Genomic DNA, 25,057 nt, shown 5'->3' with positions numbered 1-25,057 from the left:
ATTGGTCAGGATGTGCCTGAGTTACTGTGCCTCCTTCACACGTTCAAGCTGAACCTGACCGTAGCTGGGCAAGAGGTTGTGAGTCGGTCCCTAACTTGTCACTCAAAGCTTAGTAATAATAATGGTAATAACAATCCTTCAGTAAGAAAAGCATTTACCTCCAGGAGCCTGAAAAGCCTTAACAGAAATGATGTGATACATCACCCTCAGGACTTCCTTGTGGCTAAACCCAAAGGAATTTGTAAACATCACTTGAAAGAATCTGTGACAGTTTTGAAACCACAATGAGAAGGTGGTTGGGAGACGCACTAAGCTGAGTTCCAAATAATGGCTAGAAAAATGAAATAAACTTTTCAACTACTGCATTAAAACCGTACATCAGGTTGCAAGACAATCCAGGCCTGTCCTGGACCCCATCCATGGGAGATTTCGTTACTGAAAGCATCAGGACCTAGTCTTTTTCATGACTTGATCCCCAGATAAAAGAAGCAAAAAGTATAGATGTTCCAATTTATTAATGTAATTTAGTAATAAGCTGCTATTTTCGATTTGCTGAATTCTGACCTCAACTCGTTGCACAAAGTGAGAAACTTGGGCAGGTATTTTGAGTAAAGCTGGATAGCTGTGAGCTTGTACATTGCTGTGACTTGCAGGAACCAGCACATATCAGATTGTTATCGAGAATCAAAGGAGAGATGAGATCTTAGGTAAATTAGAAACACTCACCAAAAATCGTTGACATTCCAACATTGCCTCTATCCTGTGTTCAGAGAGGATTACTGTGCAATCAGCAAATGCTTGTTTTAGGGTTCTTCGAATGATTTGGTATGTTCTAGCAAAGAAAAAAATACCACATATAACATCACAGAACATTAATAATCTGTCTCTATCCTTGATAACATACCTATTCTTCTGTCAATTTAATTCCTTAAATTACTTTTCTTTCCTTGAATCCTTTTAACAGAATGTTGCAATAGAGTCAGCCACAATCAGCTTTCCAACCACAGGGCAGATTCTAAGTTTTCATAAATAAATAGGACAAATATTTGGGAAAAAATTTCACAGTTTGAAAAAAGTTTCCCAAATAAGTATATTTTTCAGTATGTAGCATCAATAGTAGTTCTTTATTTTGTGCTATAAATATTTCCTATGTTATAACTGGGATAGTAAGGAAAACCATAAGGACCCAAGTATGCCTATGTAACTAAATATTTTATCACACGTCAGTAAGGGGGAAGAGTTTGTATGAAATTGCAAAATGACACTTAGAAGAGAACACATAGCTCTTATACTAGGAAATAAGCACTTGTGCGCATGTCAAATAGTAACTTTTCCACTGGGCAGTTATTTCATATCTAGAAGGTAGTCTTCTGCTTGCAGACATGACAGCCTGATAGAAATTTGTGTCAATATGAAGTATGTCTCAATGATTCTTTTCCCCCTGTGTTACTAAATAGCAGGAATTCTGAAACTCACAATGGATCCAAATGAGCACTGGGTTCATCAAGCAGCAAGATCTTTGCTTTACTGAGAACGGATCTGGCCAAGCACATCAGCTGCTTGTGGCCGTGGCTTAGGACACAACCCCCATCCACAAGGACAAAATCAAGCTTCCCAGGAAACTGCTCTATCACAGATCGGAGTCCAACCTGCAGAAAAGAAAGAGGAAAAACACTGGGCTTAGGAGGGGTAGTTCACATACTACAGGGTTAAAAACACTTAAGAGGCTGATAATCTGAAAAGACAGAAGTTCTAAAAGTTTAAATTTCATAACAACCCCCCATCATTCCTGCTATTTGGCTTTAACTGAACAAAAGACTATGTATAATCTTGGCAGCTCTAAAGCATCAGTCTACAGACTGTTTCAGCTCTGTACTTTTCCTTTCATGAGGTTTTCAGTGAGTGCCTATTCTATGCCAGGTCCTCCAATAGGGATTAAAGAGATGATAAATGGTCCATGGGCTCTGCAAAGCTCAGGGTTTATAAAGACATACACAGATAATTATAACACAATTGAATACATGCTAGAAAAGATAATATGTGTAGAATGCAGTTACTTACTTTATTATGACAGATTCTTTTATGCTACCTTCCATTCTCTACTCTGTAATAACAGAGCATGAAAGGCAGCAATAAAAATCAACTGAGGAGCCATTTAAAACCACATATGGCAATGCACTCCTCATCTCTTTAATTCATAAAAACGGACTTTAAGAAAGTCACAAAACTATGAAGTAAAAATAACTGGAGTTAAAATAGTGGTGTATTACTGGAGATTTAAAGGTGCTTAAATATTGGGGTTGAATATGAGAGTTGTGTTAGGGTCAATGGCTTATTTTTTTAAGCTAGATAGGAAAAATAAATAGGCTGAAAAAGCAAATGAGATAGAGAAACCCATTCTTTCGAAATAAGATAAAAAATGAAACCTTGCCTCATATCACTTATTCAAATAAATGTGCATTGACATATATATCTTTGCCAAGTGTTGCTGAGGGTTTGAGACCTAAAGAGATACACATACGATTATATCCTGCCCTTGGGAAGTCTGGGATTTAGTATTGGGAGGTAAGATGTGTTCCCACCTACCTGTAATACAGGCAGAATGAGATAATGGCCTTAAGACAGACTCATGAGTTCAGTGATGAATCTGGAGATGGCCCACATCACTGTGTTTGTTCAATAAATATTAACTGTGCCCAGGATATGTATTGCAGCCAATACTCCTTTCCTTGAGTGGATTTCTCATTAAAGCAACCTCACTTTGTAGGAATTCATTAATGTTTGAAAAGAGTTTCTGAGATGGTAGGGAAAGTAAACATATTAATTAGACAAGGGGGACTATTCTCATGTATGCTGGAAGACTCAAACATAAAACTAATTTTGGATCTAACCAGCTGAGAATGTGAATAAGGGCTCTTGGGTGAGGAACTGGAGGACTTGTGTTCTTTCTCTCTTCAACTTTCGCTTTTTATTGGCTTTACCCTGTGAACCTGCTACATCTCTCCCCTCTTAAAACAAAAACCCCTCACTTGCCTCCAGATTCTCCTTTAGCTATTATTTATTTATTTAACAGATCTTTATTGGAGTATAATTGCTTCACAATACTGTGTTAGTTTCTGTTGTACAACAAACTGAATCAGCCACATGCATATATATGTCCCCATATCCCCTCCCTCTTGAGTCTCCCTCCCACCCTCCCTACCCCACCCCTCTAGGTCATCGCAAAGCACTGAGCTGATCTCCCTGTGCTATGCTGCTGCTTCCCACTAGCTAACCATTTTATATTCAGTAGTGTATATATGTCCATGCTACTCTCACTTCGCCCCAGCTGCCCCCTCCCCTCCCGTGTCCTCAAGTCCACTCTCTATGTCTATGTCTTTATTCCTGCCCTGCCACTAGGTTCGTCAGTACCATTTTTTTTTAGAGTCCATATATATGCTTTAGCATACAGTATTTTCTCTTTCTGACTTATTTCACTCTGTATGACAGACTCTAGGTTCAGACTCATCCACCTCACTACAAATAACTCAATTTCGTTTCTTTTTATGGCTGAGTAATATTCCATTGTATATATGTGCCACGTCTTTATCCATTCATCTGTCGATGGACACTTAGGTTGCTTCCATGTCCTGGCTATTGTAAATTGCTGCAATGAACACTGTGGTATATGTCGCTTTTTGAATTATGGTTTTCTCAGGGTATATGCCCAGTAGTGGGATTGCTGGGTTATATGGTAGTTCTATTTTTAGTTTTTTAAGGAACCTCTATACTGTTCTCCATAGTGGCTGTATCAAGTTACATTCCCACCAACAGTGTAAGAGGGTTCCCTCTTCTCCACACCCTCTCCAGCATTTATTGTTTGTAGATTTTTTGATGATGGCCATTCTGACTGGTGTGAGGTGATACCTCATTGTAGTTTTGATTTGCATTTCTCTAATAATTAGTGATGTTGAGCATCCTTTCATATGCCTCTTGGCCATCTGTATGTCTTCTTTGGTGAAATGTCTATTTAGGTCTTCTGCCCATTTTTTAATTGGATTGTTTGTCTTTTTGATATTGAGCTCCATGAGCTGTTTGTATATTTTGGAGATTATTCCTTTGTCCGTTGCTTCATTTGCAAATATATTCTCCCATTCTGAGGGTTGTCTTTTTGTCTTGTTTATGGTTTCCTTTGCTGTGCAAAAGCTTTTAAGTTTAATTAGGTCCCACTGGCTTATTTTTGTTTTTATTTTCATTACTCTAGGAGGTGGGTCAAAAAAGATCTTGCTGTGGTTTACATCAAAGAGTGTTTTTCCTGTTTTCCTCTAAGAGTTTTATAGTGTCTGGTCTTACATTTAGGTCTTTAATCCATTTGGAGTTTATGTTTGTGTATGGTGTTAGGGAGTGTTCTAATTTCATTCTTTTACATGTAGCTGCCCAGTTTTTGCAGCACCACTTATTGAAGAGGCTGCCTTTTCTCCATTTTACGTTCTTGCCTTCTTTGTCATAAATTAGGTGACCATATGTGCATGGGTTTATCTCTGGGTTTTCTATCCTATACCATTGATCTATATTTCTGTTTTTGTGCCAGTGCCATACTGTCTTGATTACTGTAGCTTTGTAGTATAGTTTGACACCAGGGAGCCTGATTCCTCTAGCTCTGTTTTTCTTTCTCAAGATTGCTTTGGCTATTCGGGGTCTTTTGTATTTCCATACGAACTGTAAAATTTTTTGTTCTAACTCTGTGAGGAATGACATTGGTAGTTTGATAGGGATTGCACTGAACCTGTAGATTGCTTTGGGTAGTATAGTCATTTTCACAATATTGATTCTTCCAATCCAAGAACATGGTGTATTTCTCCATCTGTTTATGTCATCTTTGATTTCTTTCATCAGTGTTTTATAGTTTTCTGAGTACAAGTCTTTCGCCTCCTTAGGCAGGTTTATTCCTGAGTATTTTATTCTTTTTGCTGTGATGGTAAATGGGATTGTTTCCTTAATTTTTCTTTTTGATTTTTCATTGTTAGTGTATAGGAATGCCAGAGATTTCTGTGCATTAATTTTGTATCCTGCCACCTTACCAAATTAATTGTTAGTTCTAGTAGTTTTCTGGTGGCATCTTTAGGATTCTCTATGTATAGTATCAGGTCATCTGCAAACAGTGACAGTTTTATTTCTTCTTTCCCAATTTGTATTCCTTTTATTTCTTTTTCTTCTCTGATTGCCATGGCCTGGACTTCCAAAACTATGTTGCATAAGAGTGGTGAGAGTGGACATCCTTGTCTTGTTCCTGATCTTAGTGGAAATGCTTTCAGTTTTTCACCATTGAGTATGTTTGTTGTGGGTTTGTCATATATGGCCTTTATTTTGTTGAGGTAGGTTCCCTCTATGCCCATTTTCTGGAGAGTTTTTATTGTAAATCGGTGTCGAATTTTGTCAAAAGCTTTTTCTGCATCTATTGAGATGATCATATGGTTTTTATTCCTTAATTCATTAATACGGTGTATCACATTGATTGATATGCGTATATGGAAGAATTCTTGCATCCCTGGGATAAATCCCACTTGGTCATGGTGTATGATCCTTTTAATATGTTATTGGATTCTGTTTGCTAGTATTTTGTTCAGGATTTTTGCATCTATGTTCATCAATGATACTGATCTATAATTTTCTTTTTTTGTGATATCTTTTTCTGGTTTTAGGGTGATGGTGGCTTCATAGAAGGAATTTGGGAGTGTTCCTCCCTCTGCAATTTTTTGGAAGAGTTTGAGAAGGATCGGTGTTAGCTCTTCTCTAAATGTTTGGTAAAATTCACCTGTGAAGCCATCTGGTCCTGGACTTTTGTTTGTTGGAAGATTTTAAATTACAGTTTCAATTTCATTACTTCTGCACTTAGGCTTTTTCTAGTCGCAGCCAGAGGGGGCTACTCTTTATTTCAGTGCATGGTCTTCTCATTGAGGTGGCTTCTCTTGTTGCGGAGCATGGGCTCTAGGTGTGCTGGCTTCAGTAGTTGTGGCATGCAGGCTCCATAGTTGTGGCTCATGGGCTTAGCTGCTCCGAGGTGTGTGGGATCTTCCCAGACCAGGGCTCAAACCCATGTCCCCTGCATTGGCACACAGATTCTTAACCACTCTGCCACCAGGGAAGCCCTAGCTATTATTTAATGTCTCCCCCTTTTCTCATCTAGAAATCTTAAATAATGAGTGTGTATCTGTTGTCTCTACTGCCTGAGACCATAGAACATTTTTCCCCTTCTTCAAACATCTATTCCTTGCCTTATGAGAAACCGCACCCTCTATGGACATTTCTTCTTATTATCACATGTAGGTAATTCTCCCTCTTCCTGTCCCTTGAATATTAGTTTTCCTCATTGCCAACTCTCCAAATGCTCCTTCTGAGATCTCATTCATGCTCAGAGTATCGACTACCACCGATAAGCGAATGATTTTTCATCTTTATCTCCAGCCCTGGACCTCTTCCAAATACTTCTTAATCTTCCATCTCCATGCCAGCCCTATTACCACAACACTAGGCCAGGCCATTATTGTCTCTTAAGCTTCATACTGTAATCTCAAGTTGATTTGTCACCTGACAACCTCACAGGGATCCTCCTAAAATATAGGTTTGACCCCATCATTTCTCTGTTTTAAATCCTATGGTGGCTCTCCTGCTGACAGAATAACTGAACTCTCTCACACGGCAGATAAGGCATCCAGAATCGAGCCCCCTCCACTTTTACTTCCAGCAGCACTAAACACTCAGCTTGTAGTTCCCTATACACCTTGACCTTCTCAGGTTTGTGCCATTGCCTAGCCGGGAACACCATTCCAAATACTCCTGATCATCCTCTAGGGCAGTCAGGCACCTTGTCACAGAAGTATGGGTGCAAGTTCCCCTGTTAGACTGTTGGCTTCCTGAGGGTAAAGACATGTGCTCTTTAGGTCAGTACCAATGCCGGACACATTGTCAGCCTCAACACATCCATTCATTTGTTCAACAAATATGTACTGAGCCCCTGGAATGCTGGCCAAACAAAACAAACACAGTTTTGATGAATGACAAATAAATCCAATTTAAGGAAGAATGACAAATGGTAAATGAATGAGTGTTGGTTTTAGCTCCCCCAATATGGAGTGTGATCTAAAACCAGTCACTTCACCTGTCGGTGTGCTTTCATTTTCTCATCTTTAAGACTCTATAAAACTCCTTAAAAACAAATTATAAAATAAGAAGTTCTTTAACACTGATAGGTCAGTATTTCCTTTCAGATCAATCAGAAATACTTGAGAATTTTTCTTAAGTCAAATTAAGCATCAAGAAAAGTACTGATGAAAGACTGGAGCTATGAAGTCACACGGAAGTGGTTTTAAGTCTGCACTCCACCACTCGATGGCTGATGCTGTCAGATGTGTTACTGGAAGTCTCACTTAGCTCACTGAAAAAAAATGGAGAAAATACTAGGATAGACTTCAAGGGCTTGTAATGGGGATTAAATGGGATAATTTGTGGAAAGAGCTTGCCACAGAGTGTAGCTTGTGGTAAGCACCTAATCAACCCTAACTATTAGTATTGTTAGAGCCTGGAAAATCCCAAGACATGGGTCTGGCCACTGAAACGTTTCCCTGGTATGACAGTATGATTTGTAAGATTTTCCCTTAACAAGTTACCTTGGAAAGCAAGTTAGCAGAAAGTGTCACAAAACTAGTAATTTACATCATGCTTAGTAACAAGGTTGAGACTTTGGTAAGAACGTTGCAGCATGTAGTCTCCCTTTAGATTCACACCAATCATACTCTAGTTTCCTAAGGCCATAGGGGGAAAGCTACTTTAGTGTGTTATACTTTGTACTTTCTTGTGATAGAGAGCTGAGCAAAGTGTGTGGTTCTTACCCAAATGAAACTATTTCTTAACACAAGTAAATAAGTACCTAAATATGTAGCACTGTCGACATTTAGAGAAGAAAACTGTATAAAATGAGTGACAGAGACACAGACCAATCTAGGATGCATTTTGCCACATTCCTATCTCAACTGTTTTACTCACTATCAAGTATAGTAAAAATCTTTTAAAATCATATTCACTAGAGAAAGGTCAATATAAGTTAGTAAAACTTTAGATTTGAAGTCAGTGAATATTTAACAAATGTATTAATTACCTATTTTCTGCCAGATATTGTGATAGGCTTTGGAGAGAAAATGGGAAGCAAGATAGACTAGTAATTGGTTTTTAAAAGATATAAAGTTCTTGTTACCAACTCCATGCGCTGATAAGAATGGCTTAAATTAACCTCGTGATTGTTTGGGTGCTTAGTCATGTATTCCTTAATAGACTCTTAATGAGAGTTTATTAAATTCTAGGCACTATGGCAGACCTGGGAATTCAAAGATGAATAACACAAGGCTCTGCCTTGAAGGAACTCATGGCTCAGACAGGGAGAAAAATAATAAGTGGGAAATTACTGTTAAAAGAGAAAAGAGCTATGGGGGGAAAAAGACTTAAAGGGAACTTGCTACAGAAATCATCTAATTTAGTGATCTTTAACAGCAGAATTCTTTAAAAATAAATATGTACATGTATATACACACATATACATATATATTCCTAGTATAATGTTATTTACACTATTGTCACAAACCACTTTTCAACAGATTAAAAAAAAATACAAACTTCAGATTAGCTCTGTCCAAACTAAGGTGAATTTTAATTACTGGAATGTAAACATTTCTAAGTATTTTCATTCCAACTTAGCATTACAAATAAATCAAAGCATCAAAAGTTTGTGGATATAAAGAACTTTGTGAAGAAAGAATTTGCCAGCTTTATGCGGTTGAGCTAATAAATCATATGTATTTCCAAACTACTATTTACAAAGAAGAAATTTTATTTTGTGACATATCAAACTAAAAAAATGTATTACAGTCTGTAAAGGACCAGGCATTTTCTTCAAAGTGTTGACTTTTGCTATTTCTGCACTCTGGAATGTTATTATAGAGCAACAGTTTGCTCTTGTGATAAGGAAACATGAAAAAAAAAATCAGAAAAGTGAACCGTGGTTGGACTGGGCAGTTATAAAAATAGACTCTGTCAACTCCTTTAGACACTCCTTTTTCTATTCTGCAGGTTTTCCAGGGCAAATTTTCACCTTAAAATGCCACTATTTCTGTTATTTTGTTTGCCCTCTAAAATAGCTTACCTGACTATTGATGTGTAAGGAAGGAAACTATTTTCTAAGTAATCTAAAAAGCAAACAATTACCAAAAAGTCTTCCTTCTAAAAGCATTCTAAACCATTCTAGAACCAACAGATGTGCTGCTTGGATGACACTGGATAACACAGACTGTGGTGAAGGAGCCTGAGATTATGGACACCACTGGGAAATCTCACTGTGGCAAAAGAGCCTGTGAACCAGAAATCAAGGGAGACAGCTGTTTCTGCACCCACCACCCATCTCAGCTAAGTCCCTCTGATGTCTCAGGGCTCAGTGTCCTCATTGCTAATGGTGATACCCGTTGTGTGTCAATCACAAGGCTACCTGCATGATATATTACACATGAACCATTTATTTATTCATTTAAATAAATGAATCAGATCATTCATTCATTCATTCATCCAATCAATGTTTATTGAACACCATCCACATGCCCAACACTACTCTAAGCAAGGAAACACCACAGTGAATATCTCTGCCCTCAAGGAACTTACAAGCCGGTGGCGGACATGGACAAGTTAAGAGGTAAGTCTCTCTCCCATGCGAAGAAAGCTGTGAAAGGGGTGGAGGTATAGGATACACGTAGGAGGGGCTCCTCCCTCACACCTGGAGCATCAGGGCAGGTTTCTGGGAAGAAGTGATGTGTAAGGAGAGGGCTGAATGGTGAGGAGGATCAGGCAGTGAAGGACCGGGGGGTCCCCCAGGCACAGAGCATGTGAAAAAACCTCTGGAGAACAGAGAGCACGTGGTGCCTTAGAGGAACCAAAGGAATTCAGTGTAGCTGGGTCCTGGTAAGCAGAGGCAGTTGGGGAGGGAGTTTAGAGAGGCAGGCAAAGATGAAATCATGAAGGACGTTACAAGCCACCTTGAGCAGTGTGGACTTTGTCCAATGGGCAATAAGTAGCCTTAAGAAGGGGAGAAACAAGTGCTCAGATGCAAGGCTGCAAAGAACAGAATGAACTGTAGGGAGCCAGTAAGAGAGACACCGGACAGGAGCCTGTTTCTAAAATCCACATGAAAATTAGTAGTGGTGTGAGATGGGGATGGAGAAAAGTGAGTATATCCTAGATTTTTGCAGGAGACAGTCTTGACAGGGTTTGATATGTGAAGACAGGTGGAGAAATTGGGAGTCAAGGATGAGACCCAGGTCTTGGCTTTGGGCAACGAGAAGCTGGTGATGCCATCCACTGGAATTGGAAACGCAGGACACTTGTGTGGGTGGGGCAGCTAAGAGACTCATTTATGGACATAAGATGCCTGTCCATGCTGAGATGTCAGTTAGGGAGCTCTGGGGACAGGCGGATTTGGGAGTCATCAGCACAGAAGTATTAGTTAGAGCTAAGAGGATGCATGATATTTCCCAGGAAGAGTAAGTAAAGTAAGACAACAATTAGGATTCTGGCAAGCAACAACATTTAAGAGACGGCCAGGTAAAGACCTCATGAAAACATGATTACAATAGCTAACATTTACTTACTACCTATTATGTGCCAGGCCTTAGGCTGGGCCCATTATACATATTAGCCTGAAAATGTACAGCAATGCTACCAATTTATTAGACCACAATGTTAGGGTCAACTTTTTGTTTCCTCAAGATTCAGCCACTTTTGAAATTCTCTTTGGTCTACACAGCTGGTAAAGTCAGTGCTCCTGTGGAGAAGCTATCTGGTCCTGAGTTGTTTGTGAAGGGGAAAATTAGATCTCTGTAGTTCTGGGTCTTAGCAACTCTTTCCCTCCCTTGGACTTGCTTTAAATTCATCCATAGAATTATAAGGCATCCATAAGGCATCCAATTCATCCATAGAATTATAATTATAAGGCATACAGTGCCAAGATGAAGGTATGCACCTAGGGCACAAAGGGTAAGGAAGCTGCTTTGGCCAGTTTTGCTTCCAAGTCTTAGAGCTTGTAACTAAGCATGTTCCTCATGGCTTCACACAATTCAGTCCAGATCAGCAAAGATAAGGTTTCACACTGGAGTGCGGGGCCCAATCCAAGGTAGGAACAGAGTGTTTCTTGGCCTGACATTGTCATCGTGCACACTTTTGATTTCTGTTTCAGGGAAAGGGGAATTACAAAGAATTGGGATAAGATTCAAGTGTTTGGCTCTCTGCTGTTACTCAATTCATTTCCCTCTAGAGAAACAAGTCATACCAAGGTCACAGAGAGGACTATATGAAATGAAATTCAATCCCAGTTTGCCCTGGCCAATCCTGGTTTACACCTTTTGTCCCATTATCCTGTCCAGGTGAGAAATTGACCCCTCCCCAAATGGTCCTGTTTGGGCAAGGTATATGATCAACCATATAGGACTAAAGTCCAGACTCCACAACTTGTAAACCAGTGCCTTTTCTGCTTCTCTGGGATGTTGCTTTTTTGTCTGTGCTCCATTCTCAGGCCTCCTCAACAAAAATTTATCACTACTACTCAAACACATGACATTACTGTAAGGACAGCAGCCCATCTCTGTTTTTGAACAGCAAATTATTTTTAAAAGGATCAGTAAAAAGATATACCTAGGGGGCTTCCCTGGTGGCGCAGTGGTTGAGAATCTGCCTGCCAATGCAGGGGATACAGGTTCGAGCCCTGGTCTGGGAAGATCCCACATGCCGCGGAGCAACTAGGCCCGTGAGCCACAACTACTGAGCCTGCGCGTCTGGAGCCTATGCTCCGCAACAAGAGAGGCTGCGATAGTGAGAGGCCTGCGTACCATGATAAAGAGTGGCCTCCACTTGCCGCAACTAGAGAAAGCCCTCGCACAGAAACGAAGACCCAACACAGCCAAAAATAAATAAATAAATAATTAAAAAAAAAAAAGATATACCTAAGTATGAGTTGATCAAATAAAAATCTAAGCAGGTAAAATTTCTGCACATATTGGCATTTAAAATCTTATCCATGTCTTCTAAAATTTTAGATTATTTTTATGATCCTGATTTCCTGTAAACTTTATTGTGACTTGGCAATACTTGCAGATTTTATAAAGTCTAATGTCTTCCTTTCAAAGTTTCTCTCCCACTACATTGTGTTCCTATAGTTCATTCTCTGAAGTCACATCAAAGACCTTAAAATGTGTCACTTGCAATTTAGTTAATGTTTTCTTTAAAATCCCTGTTTGTTCGGTAATAAGGAAACTTTGATAATGAAGACGGTTAATCTAAGTGCATTTTATTAGGGGCATGTTAAGGTTAGACACTCAATGGGTAAGTGTTTAACACTCACAGGCATTTCAAAGCTTCTGTCAAGATCCACTGAAGGGAGGAAGAAAAGGAAAGAACATTTGGGATAAACAGAATTGGGCTTTGCAACAAGGACCAAATATGTCAGAGATAGTGGAATAAAGCTGTTCTCTGAGAAGACCTTTGCACCTCAATGTTCTTAGGTCCCATAACTGTAGTCTGCCACCATCCAGAGCTTTGGACATAAACCTCAAGTTTAGTAAACTGGAACAATTTATGTTCTCCTTTTCTTAAATATAACGCCTGTATTTCAAGAATTACCAGTTAACAGCTAGGGTGTCTGTTAAGGGAACCAAGAATCCCACTCTAGCTCTCCCCCAGCCCTAAATTCCTTAACCACCTGGTGGGTAAATACAGGGTATTATTTAGGAATTTACATTCCATTTTAATCCATGTATTTCCTATGGCGTCCTAATGACCTCAAGGAATAGAGTCTGCCACATCTAGGTCATGTGGTATTTTGGCTGGAGGTGCTCTTAGCCAAAGCCTCTGAAGGCAGTTGATTTCTGGTGACTTCCAGAGAAGATTGTAGCCATCTTCAGGTGTTCTAGGATGATCATTAACCTTTTGTGATAAACCTATGCTTCCCAGAGAAGTATATCATGTCAAACCAAAGCCACCTTCTTATGCTGGGAAAGTTTCAGAACCCAGACAGGGAGTAGACGAGATGCTGTGGACAGATGCTCCTCTGTATCGGGAATAATCCTGGTGTGCTGTAGGTGTCTGGGTCTCTCCTAGTTCATGTCTCAGTGATGCGCATTTGGGAAGAAGGCCAAAGTATACTATCTCTGGGGCCTGATAGTTGGAGACTTACTACTGAGGAAAGGGCTAGGTCTAATCCAAAAAACTTGGTGCTCGAGGTATATTAGAGTTTTCCATTTTAAAGTTATTCACACACACACACACATACATGCACAAAAGTGTATAAAATTATCTCAGCCGTGATAATCACTCTTGTGTGTATGAGCAACCTTTTTCAAAATGACTTCAGTGCGCATCCTTACCTCATCAGCAACTTTCCATATTTCTTGATCACTCCACTGCCCATAAGGATCCAAGTTTTTTCTAAATGTTCCATTAAAGATGAATACTTTCTATATCAATAAAAAAAGAGGAAAGCATGAATAACCTAAACAACTTTGTATATTTCCCTCATTTTATTGTGAAATATTCCAAACAGAAAAAAATATTTTAAAAAATAGCACAACAAACATCCATGTACTTACCATCCAGTTTTCTTAAATTTTTATCGTATTTGTTTTGTATCTTTTTTAAGAAATAAAATATTACAGCTACATTTGAAGCCCCTTGTTAACACATATCTAATCACAATGTCCTTAGAATAAAGAAATTGAGATCACTATAAGTTGTGGGAAATTATTTTATTTCTAGTAATATTCCTTACTATGAACAGATATAATATAAAATTAAAGTTAAAATTATAAGTTTATGAGTTATAATTAACTTGTTAGAAGAAATTCCTATTTTGTTCATGTATTTTCCTTGGATTTCTTTTATGATCCTAGCTTCCTCAGGGATTCTGAAACTCTATGAATTTACAGACACTCAAACACATATGTTCATATGGTCTATGAACCAAGGCACACTTCTACTTATACAACCAGACAGACACAGGAGAGTGTCACGACTTAGAAATCAGTGAAAGAATGAGAATCAAATATTTGTTTAACTGAATGTATGACACAGAAGGGAAGGGAGGCAGATGAGCTGGATTCTGCTGAGGTAGCAAAATGACAATCAAATTTCCTGTAAGGAGTGCTTCCCTGGTGGCGCAGTGGTTGAGAATCTGCCTGCCAATGCAGGGGACACGGGTTCGAGCCCTGGTCTGGGAAGACCCCACATGCCGCGGAGCAGCTGGCCCCGTGAGCCACAATTACTGAGCCTGCGCGTCTGGAGCCTGTGCTCCGCAACAAGAGAGGACTCGATAGTGAGAGGCCCGTGCACTGCGATGAGGAGTGGCCCCCAATTGCCACAACCAGAGAAAGCCCTCACACAGAATTGAAGACCCAACACAGCCATAAATAAATAAATAAATATTAAAAAAAATTCCTGTAAGGAGCATTGCACAACTATCACCCCTACTTGCTACATCACTGTCTACTTAGGTCTGCCTATATGAATAAAAAAATTTTTTTAAAGAAAATCACTGTCTCACTGGGAAATGCTGATGCAACAATAAAAATAACATTTAGGTCTGTCTCTCTCTGTACACATGGGTGAACTGAAAAATACTTTTGATGTAACATTCAGAACATTTTTTTCTTTACCATTTTTCTTTTGCCTTTGGTTAATAACATCCAGTCAGGAGAATTGAGAACTAAATTCTTTGAAGCTTTAGTTTTCACTAATTGCCTTAGGCTAAGAGAGAATGCTCAGTGCCCAACTGGTCTGTGAGGAACTGCACAAGGTAAGTCAGCCCCAGATGAATGGTGTCTGTGCTTCTCAGGCAGAAGGAGAGTATCCTCACCATGGCAGCCAAGTTCAAGGAGAGTCACATTAGAAACCTCATTCCCCGGGGCATAATTTATGGCTTAAAGAACAAAGTTGTGGCCAAATATCACAGGAACCCTCTGGAGAAGGCAACAAGACTTATGCTGGTATTTCTTAATCTGCATCAAATCACGTTCCTAAGGGATGCTTCCATTGCTTTACAGAAGTGAATATAAGAGACAAATATATGACTCATAAGAGATGATGGATATATTTGTACATCCTCCTCCAAGCTTCCAAGTAAATGAAAGTAATGTCCAAATAAGCTACAGAGAGCAGACAAAGTGTGCTATCAGGAGATTCTGATAAACTAAAGAGAATTAAATAAGAAGTGGCTCTGAGAATGCCAGTCAATGTATTATTGAAGCAATTAGGTTTATTTGGTATCTAAAGTTCAAAGGCTTGCCAAGGGACTTTTGTCATTTACTGTTTTTCACATGTTTTCTTTTAATACTATGTTTCTTTATATAAAAGCTTCTAGCATTATTGAGAAACATAGGAAATAACAACTGTGAGGGTTTACCAAGTATAAGCCAATGTATTACTTCACTAAAGTTATCTCCACCGGGAACTCAGAGGCCAGAACACAGAGCTCCGGTCTATGGCAGGCTTATCATGTGCCAGGTAAGGCTCTTTACATGTGTTATCTCTTTTTATCTTCATGTCAACCTAATGAAATAGATCTTATTGTACATGAAGAAATCACAGCTGGGAGAAGTTAAGTGACTTGCCCAGGGTTACTTAGATAGTAGTTATAGAGCTGGAATTCAAACCTAATAGTGTTTGTCTCCAAACCTGTGCTCCTCATAACCATAGCAAAATGCCTCAAGTCCTGGGCAGACCAGTTTTTATTCCTATCTGGAGCTCAAGAAAGATTAAAGGTTGAGCAGGTGCAGCCCGTTGGGTCCATAAAGAGCCCATCAGTGCTCAGCAGCCTAGTCATAATCCAAGCACTGCTATCCATCCCTCTGGTCACAGGCTCAGTTCCTGCCCTGGAAGTGGAGATTTTAGCTTCCTGTTCCTATTCAGGACCTGACTTGAAGGCTTTTATATGGGTTACAGTGTCCTTGTAACTTTCAAAGAGACTTAACACATCCAACGGAAGAGCACAATAGGAAATGTTACTTTGGCCAAATGGAAAAGGCCATTATTCTGGAGGACAGTGTAGAGGCCAAAGGTGTCATAACATCAAAGCAGACACAGAAGTTATCAAGATAAGGTGCCTTGCTAAGATGCTGTGGCAATGCAGCTCTGGCCTGGTAGGTATACCTATAAACAGGAACCCAATCTCTTTGAGCCTTAGTGTTATTGTAAAATGGGGAGATGCTACCTTTCTTCTCAAATCTGCTCTAACTTTGGGCTTTCCTATTTTGATAGATGGCACCTTCGTTTTATCAATCCACAAACTTTGGAGTCATCCATGACTTATCTTTCTTCCTGATCCTCCCAAAAGGGACCAATCATCAGTCCTGTGGATTGTTTTCCCCAATATATCTCAAATCCATTTGTTTCTCTATCTCTATGGCCACCACATAGTTCAAGCCACCAGTACCTTTCTCTGAACACTGTAAGAACCTCCTAATTGGTTTCCTTCCTTTCACTCTTTTTTTTTTTTTTTTTTGCATTACATGGGCTTCTCACTGCTGTGGCCTCTCCTGTTGCGGAGCACAGGCTCTGGACGCGCAGGCCCAGCAGCCATGGCTCACGGGCCTAGCCGCTCCGCGGCATGTGGGATCTTCCCAGACCGGGGCACGAACCCGTGTCCCCTGCATCGGCAGGCGGTCTCTCAACCACTGCGCCACCAGGGAAGCCCCTTCCTTTCACTCTTGCTTCCCTCCCAGTCCACTCTCATTTAGCAACCAAAGTAATTGCCACAAGTGTAAGTTGCATCATATCATTCACCTTTTAAAAAACTGTCAGTGGTCTTCCATTACATTCAGAGCAGAATGTAAAACCCTTAAGATGGCCTACAGACCCTGCATGATGCAGCCTCTTCCACTTCGTCTGTCTCATTTAGGGCCCTCGGCTACTCCATTCCCTTTTTCACTCCAGCCTCTAGCCACCTGGGTTTCTTTTACTCCCTCAGTTCACTTCACACATTCTATCCTCCCTGCCTGGGAATCTCATCCCCTACCTTCTTCCTGTGGCCAACTACATCCTTCAGGTCTCAAGTTCAATGTCACTTCCTCAGAGAATCTCTCTTGATTCTTAACACCAAATAAGGTCATCCAGTAGGATACGGCGTATAGTGAATATTAAAATTACATATGCATTTATGAGCATTTTGTTTTTAATGTCTATCTCCTCTCCTAGACCATAACTTTGCTGTGTACCCTGTCATTAGCACACAGGCTTTACATAGTATATGCTCAGTAAACACTGCCTGAATAAATAAATGGGCTGATGTGAACATAAGAAGTAAAACTATGAAACATCATAGTCACAGTTCAGCACATACTATTTTTCTTCCTTTTGAAAGAATAGCTACCACAACCCCAAGTGTTTAAATGAATAGTACTAACAGCCCATTAAAACTTTGATGTTTGTAATTGCTTGAGAAATGGTATGCCTAACTTTTTTCACAGTAGCCTGATAATTTATACGTAATAAATGTATGGCAATATACTATATATTAATTTTATTTAAAATAGATACATATTCAAAATTACACTGGAAGAAAGTTTTTGTTGAAACTAGACATCCAAAAGTTTTAGATGCAGTGGATTTGATACCATTCAGAAATTCTATAGGTCTTTTGTTTATAGTTTATTGTCTAGCATTAAAATAATACTTTAATTCTAACTTTAAAGGAAAATTAAGTGAATGAACTGGTTCAGTTAAAATTCAGTTTCATACAATTAATCAAACATTCCATTCTTGTCTGACAAATAGTATCTGGCACTCATTTGCTTTGAGGGGTGCCAGTGGGTGTCCCATTGTTTTCTATAGTATTGGAAACAGTGTTTCTACAAACTCATCTCTAAAGCTGAGAGGTCCTTGGAGGTCACCTATGTCCTTTTCCTGGTGTACAGATGAAACAGCCAGGGTCCTAAGAAGTTATATGGTTTGGCCAAGGAGGCCCAGTCTGATTGTGCAGCAAAAAATACGCTGGAAATTATATATCACAATGATCTTCTACCTCTCTTTCAAGAAACTGTTCACCAGTAGGAAAATTAGGATGTGCAAATATTTGATACTTATGTAATGTCATCATGTATGTACGCTACAAAGAACAATTCTTGGGGCTCAAGGAAGAACAAAGAGAGCACGATTGTTCGCCACCTGACTCATCGCTTCCCTGAAGCTGACTCCTCAACCACTCAGCTCAGGGGCGACGGCTGAGCCTGTGTGGGGCGGTCAGGGCTGGCCACGCATCACAGCAACAGGCATTATGCTTTAGCCTTGGAGGTCAGATGAAAAACAAAAAAGCATTTGTCTTCTGCAGTTATTGAGTGTAGTATAAATTAAACAAGTGGGAGGAATGACTCCTTATCCTTAAGTATATAGTGTTGTTTTGTTTTGGCTCAGAAGGGGGGGAAAATATATATATACATATATACACACATATATACACAATATGTATATATATACACATACAATGTATAGTTTTATTAAAATGTGGCCCAAATGTTTACAAGCATCAAAGTGTCTGTGATCTTGCCTTTTGGCAATGCTTGCAAAACTTTATTTTACATTGAATTTGTACAATAAAAATTCATCCAATATGAACAAATTGAGATCCTAAGGTTGGATTACAGAATGTCTAAAAATAAATGCTGCTTTGCTTTTAGGAACATCTAGGAAGAAAAGCAAGGTGAATTTTAATAGTCAAAAATGTTTAAGGTTGATAACAACTTGAGAATAACGTTAGAATTTTGATGTATGTATCGTTCATTTGTATGTAAATGACTGCATGTAACGTGTTCAGATTATTGTTTCTGTAAAGTCATTTAATGTTTCACAACCTTTTACACTACGTTTTAATACACACTTTTTCAGAAATAGCATTAAAAATGATTTTCAGATCTGGCCAAATGATCACAAATTTCAAATGGTTAGGCTCAGAAATAGTACAACTGTGTTGCACTAATGTCCATACTAGTTAGTTTTCTTTTCTCCCTTGAATTCGGCACTCCACACCCAATGCCCACTGTCCTCTTCACTTTAGTCCAGGCTCTTACCACATCACAGTTAGAGAGTTTCTGAGCCCATCTCCCTGCTTCCCATCCTGCCTGCTGAAGTCCACTGTCCACACACAGCCAGCCGCAGCATACCCTTTGGCTGCTCTTTTACTACCCTCCTCCCAGCTCAAGAAGACTCAACCCACTCCTCGACCACTTTAGTACTACTGAAGTCTTTCCCTCTTTCTCCTAAAGCTCCCTAACAGGCGGCCTCCTCTGCCCATTTTGCCCCCACAGCTCTTTCTAGTTCCACCTCTGTAGCTGTTTACAATATCCATGTCTAGGATCCTAGAATATCCTTTCCACAGCTCCCTGCCCTCAACCCTTCTAAAACCTACACATTTTACGACCCTTTAAGGCCCACCTTCATCATCATCTTCTTTGTGAAACTGTCAATACTCATTTGTTCATTTCCAATCCAATACAAAGATGAAAGAGACATGCTCCTCTACCCTTAAAGCACTCTAAAAAATAGTAACAACCAGCATAACACAGTGTGTTGTAATTGCTACATGCCGGGGAGTAGTTTAAGTACTTCGAGTTATTTATTCCTTTACTCATTTAATCCTCATAAAACCCCAATGAAGTAGTTACTACCATTATACACATTTTACAGACAAGGAAATTGAGGCTCAGAGAAATTAAATAAATTGCATAAGGTTGTACGGCAAGAAAACCCAGACACTGGTGGAACCACAGCCTCTTGTAAAAGAGAGCAAGCATTTAGTGACTCAGCAGAAAAATAGACGTCCTGAATTCCTACCATGTAACCTACTGTATGTGCTATGTAAGAGGTAGAAAAATCATTAAGGGGAAAAAAATCTATGTTTAATTTAGCATTGCTACTCTATTCTTCTTGCTAGATTTCTTTGATTGTTGATGGTTTTGTCTTTATGTCTTGCTTCCTTAACTAGTATGTCTACAAAGTGTTTATAATACTGAGTGGAAATTAAACAAATACACAGATAATTCCAATATAAGACATAGAGAAGTACCAGGAGGGATTTGTAAACAAAGTTCTAGATCCCATCTGGGATTGGGATGTGGGAGTGGAGAGCTGGGGTTAGAGTCAGGGTTAACAGGGAAAGGGAGGGAGTCAGAAAAGGCCATCTGGCAGAGTTCAACGTCTGAGATGCCAAAGTGACTCCAGTGAAGGAAGATCATCTCAGACAGAGGAAGTGCACGGACAGAGGAAATGAGCGAGAAAAGTGAGGTATATCTCACGGCACAGTAAGTCCAGCTTGACTGAAACTTAAAGGTGCCCAGATATGAGGAGTGGTGGATCTGACTGGACAGGTTGGGTTGGGACCAGATTATCAGGGACCTAAACAACAAATGGAAGAATCTGGATGTTATTCAGTGAAGAAAGGGGTGTCCTAGAAGGTTTTTGACTTGGCAAATCACAGAGTTGGAATGCTACTGTAAAAAGTTTAATCTGTGTGCAACATGTAATGGAGAATTCCAAAGAATAAGGTGAGAAAAGCACAGCAGTGGGAGTAAAAGAAGGAAGGCTACAGTTCTGTGGTGGAGGTAGCAATGACACAGCTTGGAGCTGGATTCTTGCTCATCCTCCATCCCTATACTTAATTACCTATGCTTCATTTATCATTTTGGCTTCTTCCTCTGATCTCTGACTTAAGGCAATGAGTTCCCACTGAAAGCTCATGGGTGGGATTGGGACCTCAGTATCTTTTACATAAGTATGGAACCTATGGTACTTATTATCATTTAAAGCATATGGAAGTAGTTTAATAACTAATTATTAAATTGTTAATTATTGTGAAACTGAATGTGAACTGCTGCACTCACACTTTCATTGTTCAGCTCTACAGATACATGATTTGGCCCTATCTGATATCCCTGATAGCAAAAGATGCTCCAGCTCTGGGGGAAGTTGTACGCAGGTATGGATTATTTTCAGATCATAAAGTCTTATTGCAGGAATAGGCCTAGTCATTCCCCAATTATAGTTTGCAGCCTTTCAAATTTGTAATTGAGGCTTTAAACTAAATTTAAACTTATTTTTCTGTTTTTCATGAATTAAGTGATTAACAAGATTCAAGGCGAATGAACAATTTTAAGTCTTGGTGTTCAATTGCCTAAGCCAATGGGACTCTGACGATAGGCCTCACTGTCTTCTCCACGCTCTCAGAGCTGAGAGGTAAAGTAGAACAAGTTAAAGAAGGCTCCACCTTGAAATGTACACAATGTCCTGTTTTCCACGCTGGTACCTTCTCTAAGATTGCTTTCTACCTGCAGGAGGGAAGCACACACACACACACACACACACGCACGCACACACACAAACTGCAAGAATCTGCCAAAACTAATGACATCTTGTGATTCCACAGCTGACATCTCGGGATCACTATGAGGGAGAGGGAAGTTTCTTGTTCAAAGTTCCTGTTTCATGTGTCTGAAAACAAGTGATTAATTGACCTAGAGATCTCTGCTATCTCAACATCAGAGGTCTTGGGGAACCTCTTGCAAGGTCAGAAAGATAGAAGGGAAAAAAAAAGATGGAAAAGCAAACAAAAATAGTTCCTGGATTTTTAATTTCTTCTTTCTGCTTCTTAAAGATCAAACTCCAGAAAAGGAAAAAAATTACTTAATTTGAACTTTCAAAGGAAAGTTGGGAAAATAAAAGTAACTCTTGGTTTGGATGTTAAAAGGTCTGAGGAGTTTACCCTCTTTCTCTCTTTCTTGGGCATTCACTTAACATTCTCAAGATGTCACTGTACAAGAAATATTACCTTCTGTCTACAGACATCCTTGTGATACCGGAAGACAGTTCCAGAAACCAGGGTCATAAACATGTACAATGAGAAGCATTTTTATTACCACGATTACACAGTTTTAAAGGCGTAGCTCAAAGTATTTCTTGTTTAGTTTATAAAAAAACTTGATGCCATAGAAGAGGGAAAAGGCAAGTTTGGAAGTTTCATGTTGGCAGAGAGGCAAGATAAAGAATTTTCATAATTCTAGCCCACTTGGTTTTCCTCTACGTTTTGCATATTTGGGTTCCTAAATAGAACATATAATAAAACAAAAATCTTTTCATCACATGGCAGATAAACTAAAGGATTCTCAATGAAACTGAAATTATTTCTTAGAGCTTTGCTTATTCTAATGGGCGGATTTGTATAAACAAGAACAACAAAAAAGAACAAAAGTTTCACTACTGTAGTTTAAAATGGGATCAGAAAACAGAGTCAGCTGAACGGCAGTGCCTCTTGGAAAACCAAATTCTATCCCATGCTCTTCAACATTGTTATCTTGCCTAACGCTGTCACCTTGGGATACTTGTATTCCCAGTGTTTCTTTACTTCAGACCCTCTGACAATCCCTTTTTTCTTTCTGAAGAAACAATACTGTTTTTCAAAAGTTCAACCAAAGCTGAACTTTTGAAAAAGCTTTTGATGAAGCTTCTGGCAACATGACAAAATTTAGACAAATGAATTAAAAGCATCAGTCTAGCAGTTACAATATTTAGTGCCTCATTAGATGAAAGGAACAAATGTTCCACAGAGGTAATCTATCAAGAAATACAAGCTGTTTTCTCAGGCTAGATTTGTAGCCTGTAACATCTACCTGGAGATGCTCCTGGCATTTTAATTTTGTGTTAAAAGTAGAGAATTGTTAGGACCATGGTAGTAGAAAGGATTCAGTGCCCATTAGTACAAAGGGAACAAAGATATTAAAACAGCAACTATATCCATAGAGATGAGAACAAACACCAGTAGATATACAGCCCATGCCTTTCAGATTTGCTCCCAGTGAAGACATTCCTTGGTTTCCATTAAGATCACTTAAAAATGGAACTGTTGCTATTTCTCTCATAATTAAAAAGTCCTCTTGCACAATAACACAGACAGAATGATACTAAGCCAGTGAGGCTGAAGATCCTTTGTGACCCAAATCAAAAAGTGACATTAAAAAAAAAAAAAAAAGCTACAGATTACTCTGACACGGTTCATTCTATTCAAAGAACAAAAAAAAAATCATTACACTTTATTTTCAATTCCACTACTTCATGCTTCCAAGTGTTTGCTATTTCAGCAGCATCTTTTATATCTTGCAAAGCATTTCTCAACCTGCTGTGATTGCTAACTTGGAGCTCAGACCACTGAAGCAGAAAAAAAAAGTTGATAAAAACAAAAGCCCCATGTTCCTGCTGTGGTTTATGTCTTCTGGAAAAAGCTATCAAAACTATTAATAGTTCAATAACTGTATGTCAGAGAATTCCAAGCTTCTAGAAGTAGTTTATCTCCCTATGAAAAGGCTGCATTGCAGAAAAAAAAAGACAGCGATACATAGGGAATATATTTTGCAGGGAAATGTGAATTTCTTGAGTGCAAGTGTCAAATAAAGGGAAAAATGTACTTAGTCATTTTTTTTTTTTTTACTAGCTAAGTCCTTCTGGCTTACCTGTGGTAGGACTCCAAAGGCTTTCCTCCACTGTTGCAAAGTTACTGAATCCCAAGACACACCATCTATTTGGATTTCTCCTTTGGTGTTCAGCAGTCTCAAAAAAGCCAGTAACAAAGTGCTCTTCCCTGATCCAGTTCTTCCCAAGAGGCCCACCTAGAATATCAATGATGGAATTACTCCTGTGACAGATAGATACAATACCATAAATGTAATCTGGTATTATACGTTAATCAAAAACCCCACTGGAACCGTTTTCTTGTTGCTGTTGTTGTTTTGTTTGTTTTTTAAATCATCACCAGGGGAAGTTTCACTTATTCATTCAAACCTTTTTGCACACTTCAAATTCTTTTTTATTTTTTTGCGGTACGCAGGCCTCTCACTGTTGTGGCCTCTCCCGTTGCAGAGCACAGGCTCCGGACGCGCAGGCTCAGCGGCCATGGCTCATGGGCCTAGCTGCTCCATGGCATGTGGGATCTTCCCGGACCGGGGCACGAACCCGTGTCCCCTGCATCGGCAGGCAGACTCTCAACCACTGTGCCACTGGGGAAGCCCCCCACACTTCAAATTCTGACCAAAATTGATCTGGAACAGAGCAACCCTGGAAGACAATATAGCAACTGGCCATAACAGATTGGACCCCTGATGCTGGGTTCATTTATCACTGACCTTTACTAACTGCAAAAAGGTTGAAAATGCCCATTTTGCATTGAAGAAAACAAAGATAGAGTGTCTTAATGCACATAATGTTTGAGAATGGGCTCAAGCCAGAAGCAGAGACCTATAGCTTGATCTAGTTCCAAACATGAATATGAGTTTGAAAATTAATAAATCTGCAACAGTTCTAATATTTAGATATTGCCATAATAAAATAAGCGAGCATCAAGTTTAGGCCTAAAATAAAGAATAAGTCACATTCTCACAGAAGGCAGGTTGGGCCTTACCACTCCTCAGTGGATAAGCACATGGACAGTTGTCAAATCAACTTTTTATATCCATTCTGATTGGCAAGAAGAGAATTTGAGGAAGCAAAAGGGATATTAAGGAAAAGAAAAAACTAGTCTTGTTCCTTAAAGACTGTAAGAACACAGCATGGAAGTGAGAAAGCTGTGCACTGCAAGGAGAGAAGAGGTGCCTCGTGTGCCCCACAGGGAGCTGACTCTGTGTTCTGATGCCAGAACAGACCCAGCTCTTAGAGGAAGATGCTGTGAGTGGGACAGAACATTTCTGCAGTCATTAACTAAACCCTGAATAAAGTGCTCGACATTTAGTGGCACTGAATGTTTCTTTCTTTCCCCTTACATTATTGCTATTTCTTTTGTATCATTTGGCCTTTTTACAAGAGAGCTGAACAAATGGTCTTGTAAATCGTGCTTTTTACACTATTTGTGGTAAAGGACAGTTTTGCTTTGTGTTTTAGTTTCCAATCCACCATCAGTACTTTAAAAAGTAGAAAATAAAAAATGAATTTCTAAATGCTTACTCTCAATTTCTATACTTATTACAGACTA

At 39.3% G+C, this 25,057-nt stretch overlaps 1 protein-coding gene across 1 annotated transcript in view; it reads right to left on the bottom strand.

Annotated features, from left to right (window-relative positions):
• Positions 1-25,057, bottom strand: part of CFTR (CF transmembrane conductance regulator) — a gene marked incomplete at its 5' end in the record, with an annotated part of 186,642 nt that overhangs the window by 1,279 nt on the left and 160,306 nt on the right. Inside the window, 4 exons of the mRNA XM_079711019.1 lie at positions 727-832; positions 1,477-1,649; positions 13,431-13,520; positions 23,547-23,702. Coding sequence (XP_079567145.1) covers positions 727-832; positions 1,477-1,649; positions 13,431-13,520; positions 23,547-23,702 — 525 coding nt within the window. The remainder of the gene's footprint in view (positions 1-726; positions 833-1,476; positions 1,650-13,430; positions 13,521-23,546; positions 23,703-25,057) is intronic.

Source organism: Hyperoodon ampullatus, assembly GCF_949752795.1.
Source record: "Hyperoodon ampullatus genome assembly, chromosome: 9".
NCBI lineage: Eukaryota > Metazoa > Chordata > Mammalia > Artiodactyla > Ziphiidae > Hyperoodon > Hyperoodon ampullatus.
This window is presented reverse-complemented; position numbering and strand designations above follow the sequence as displayed.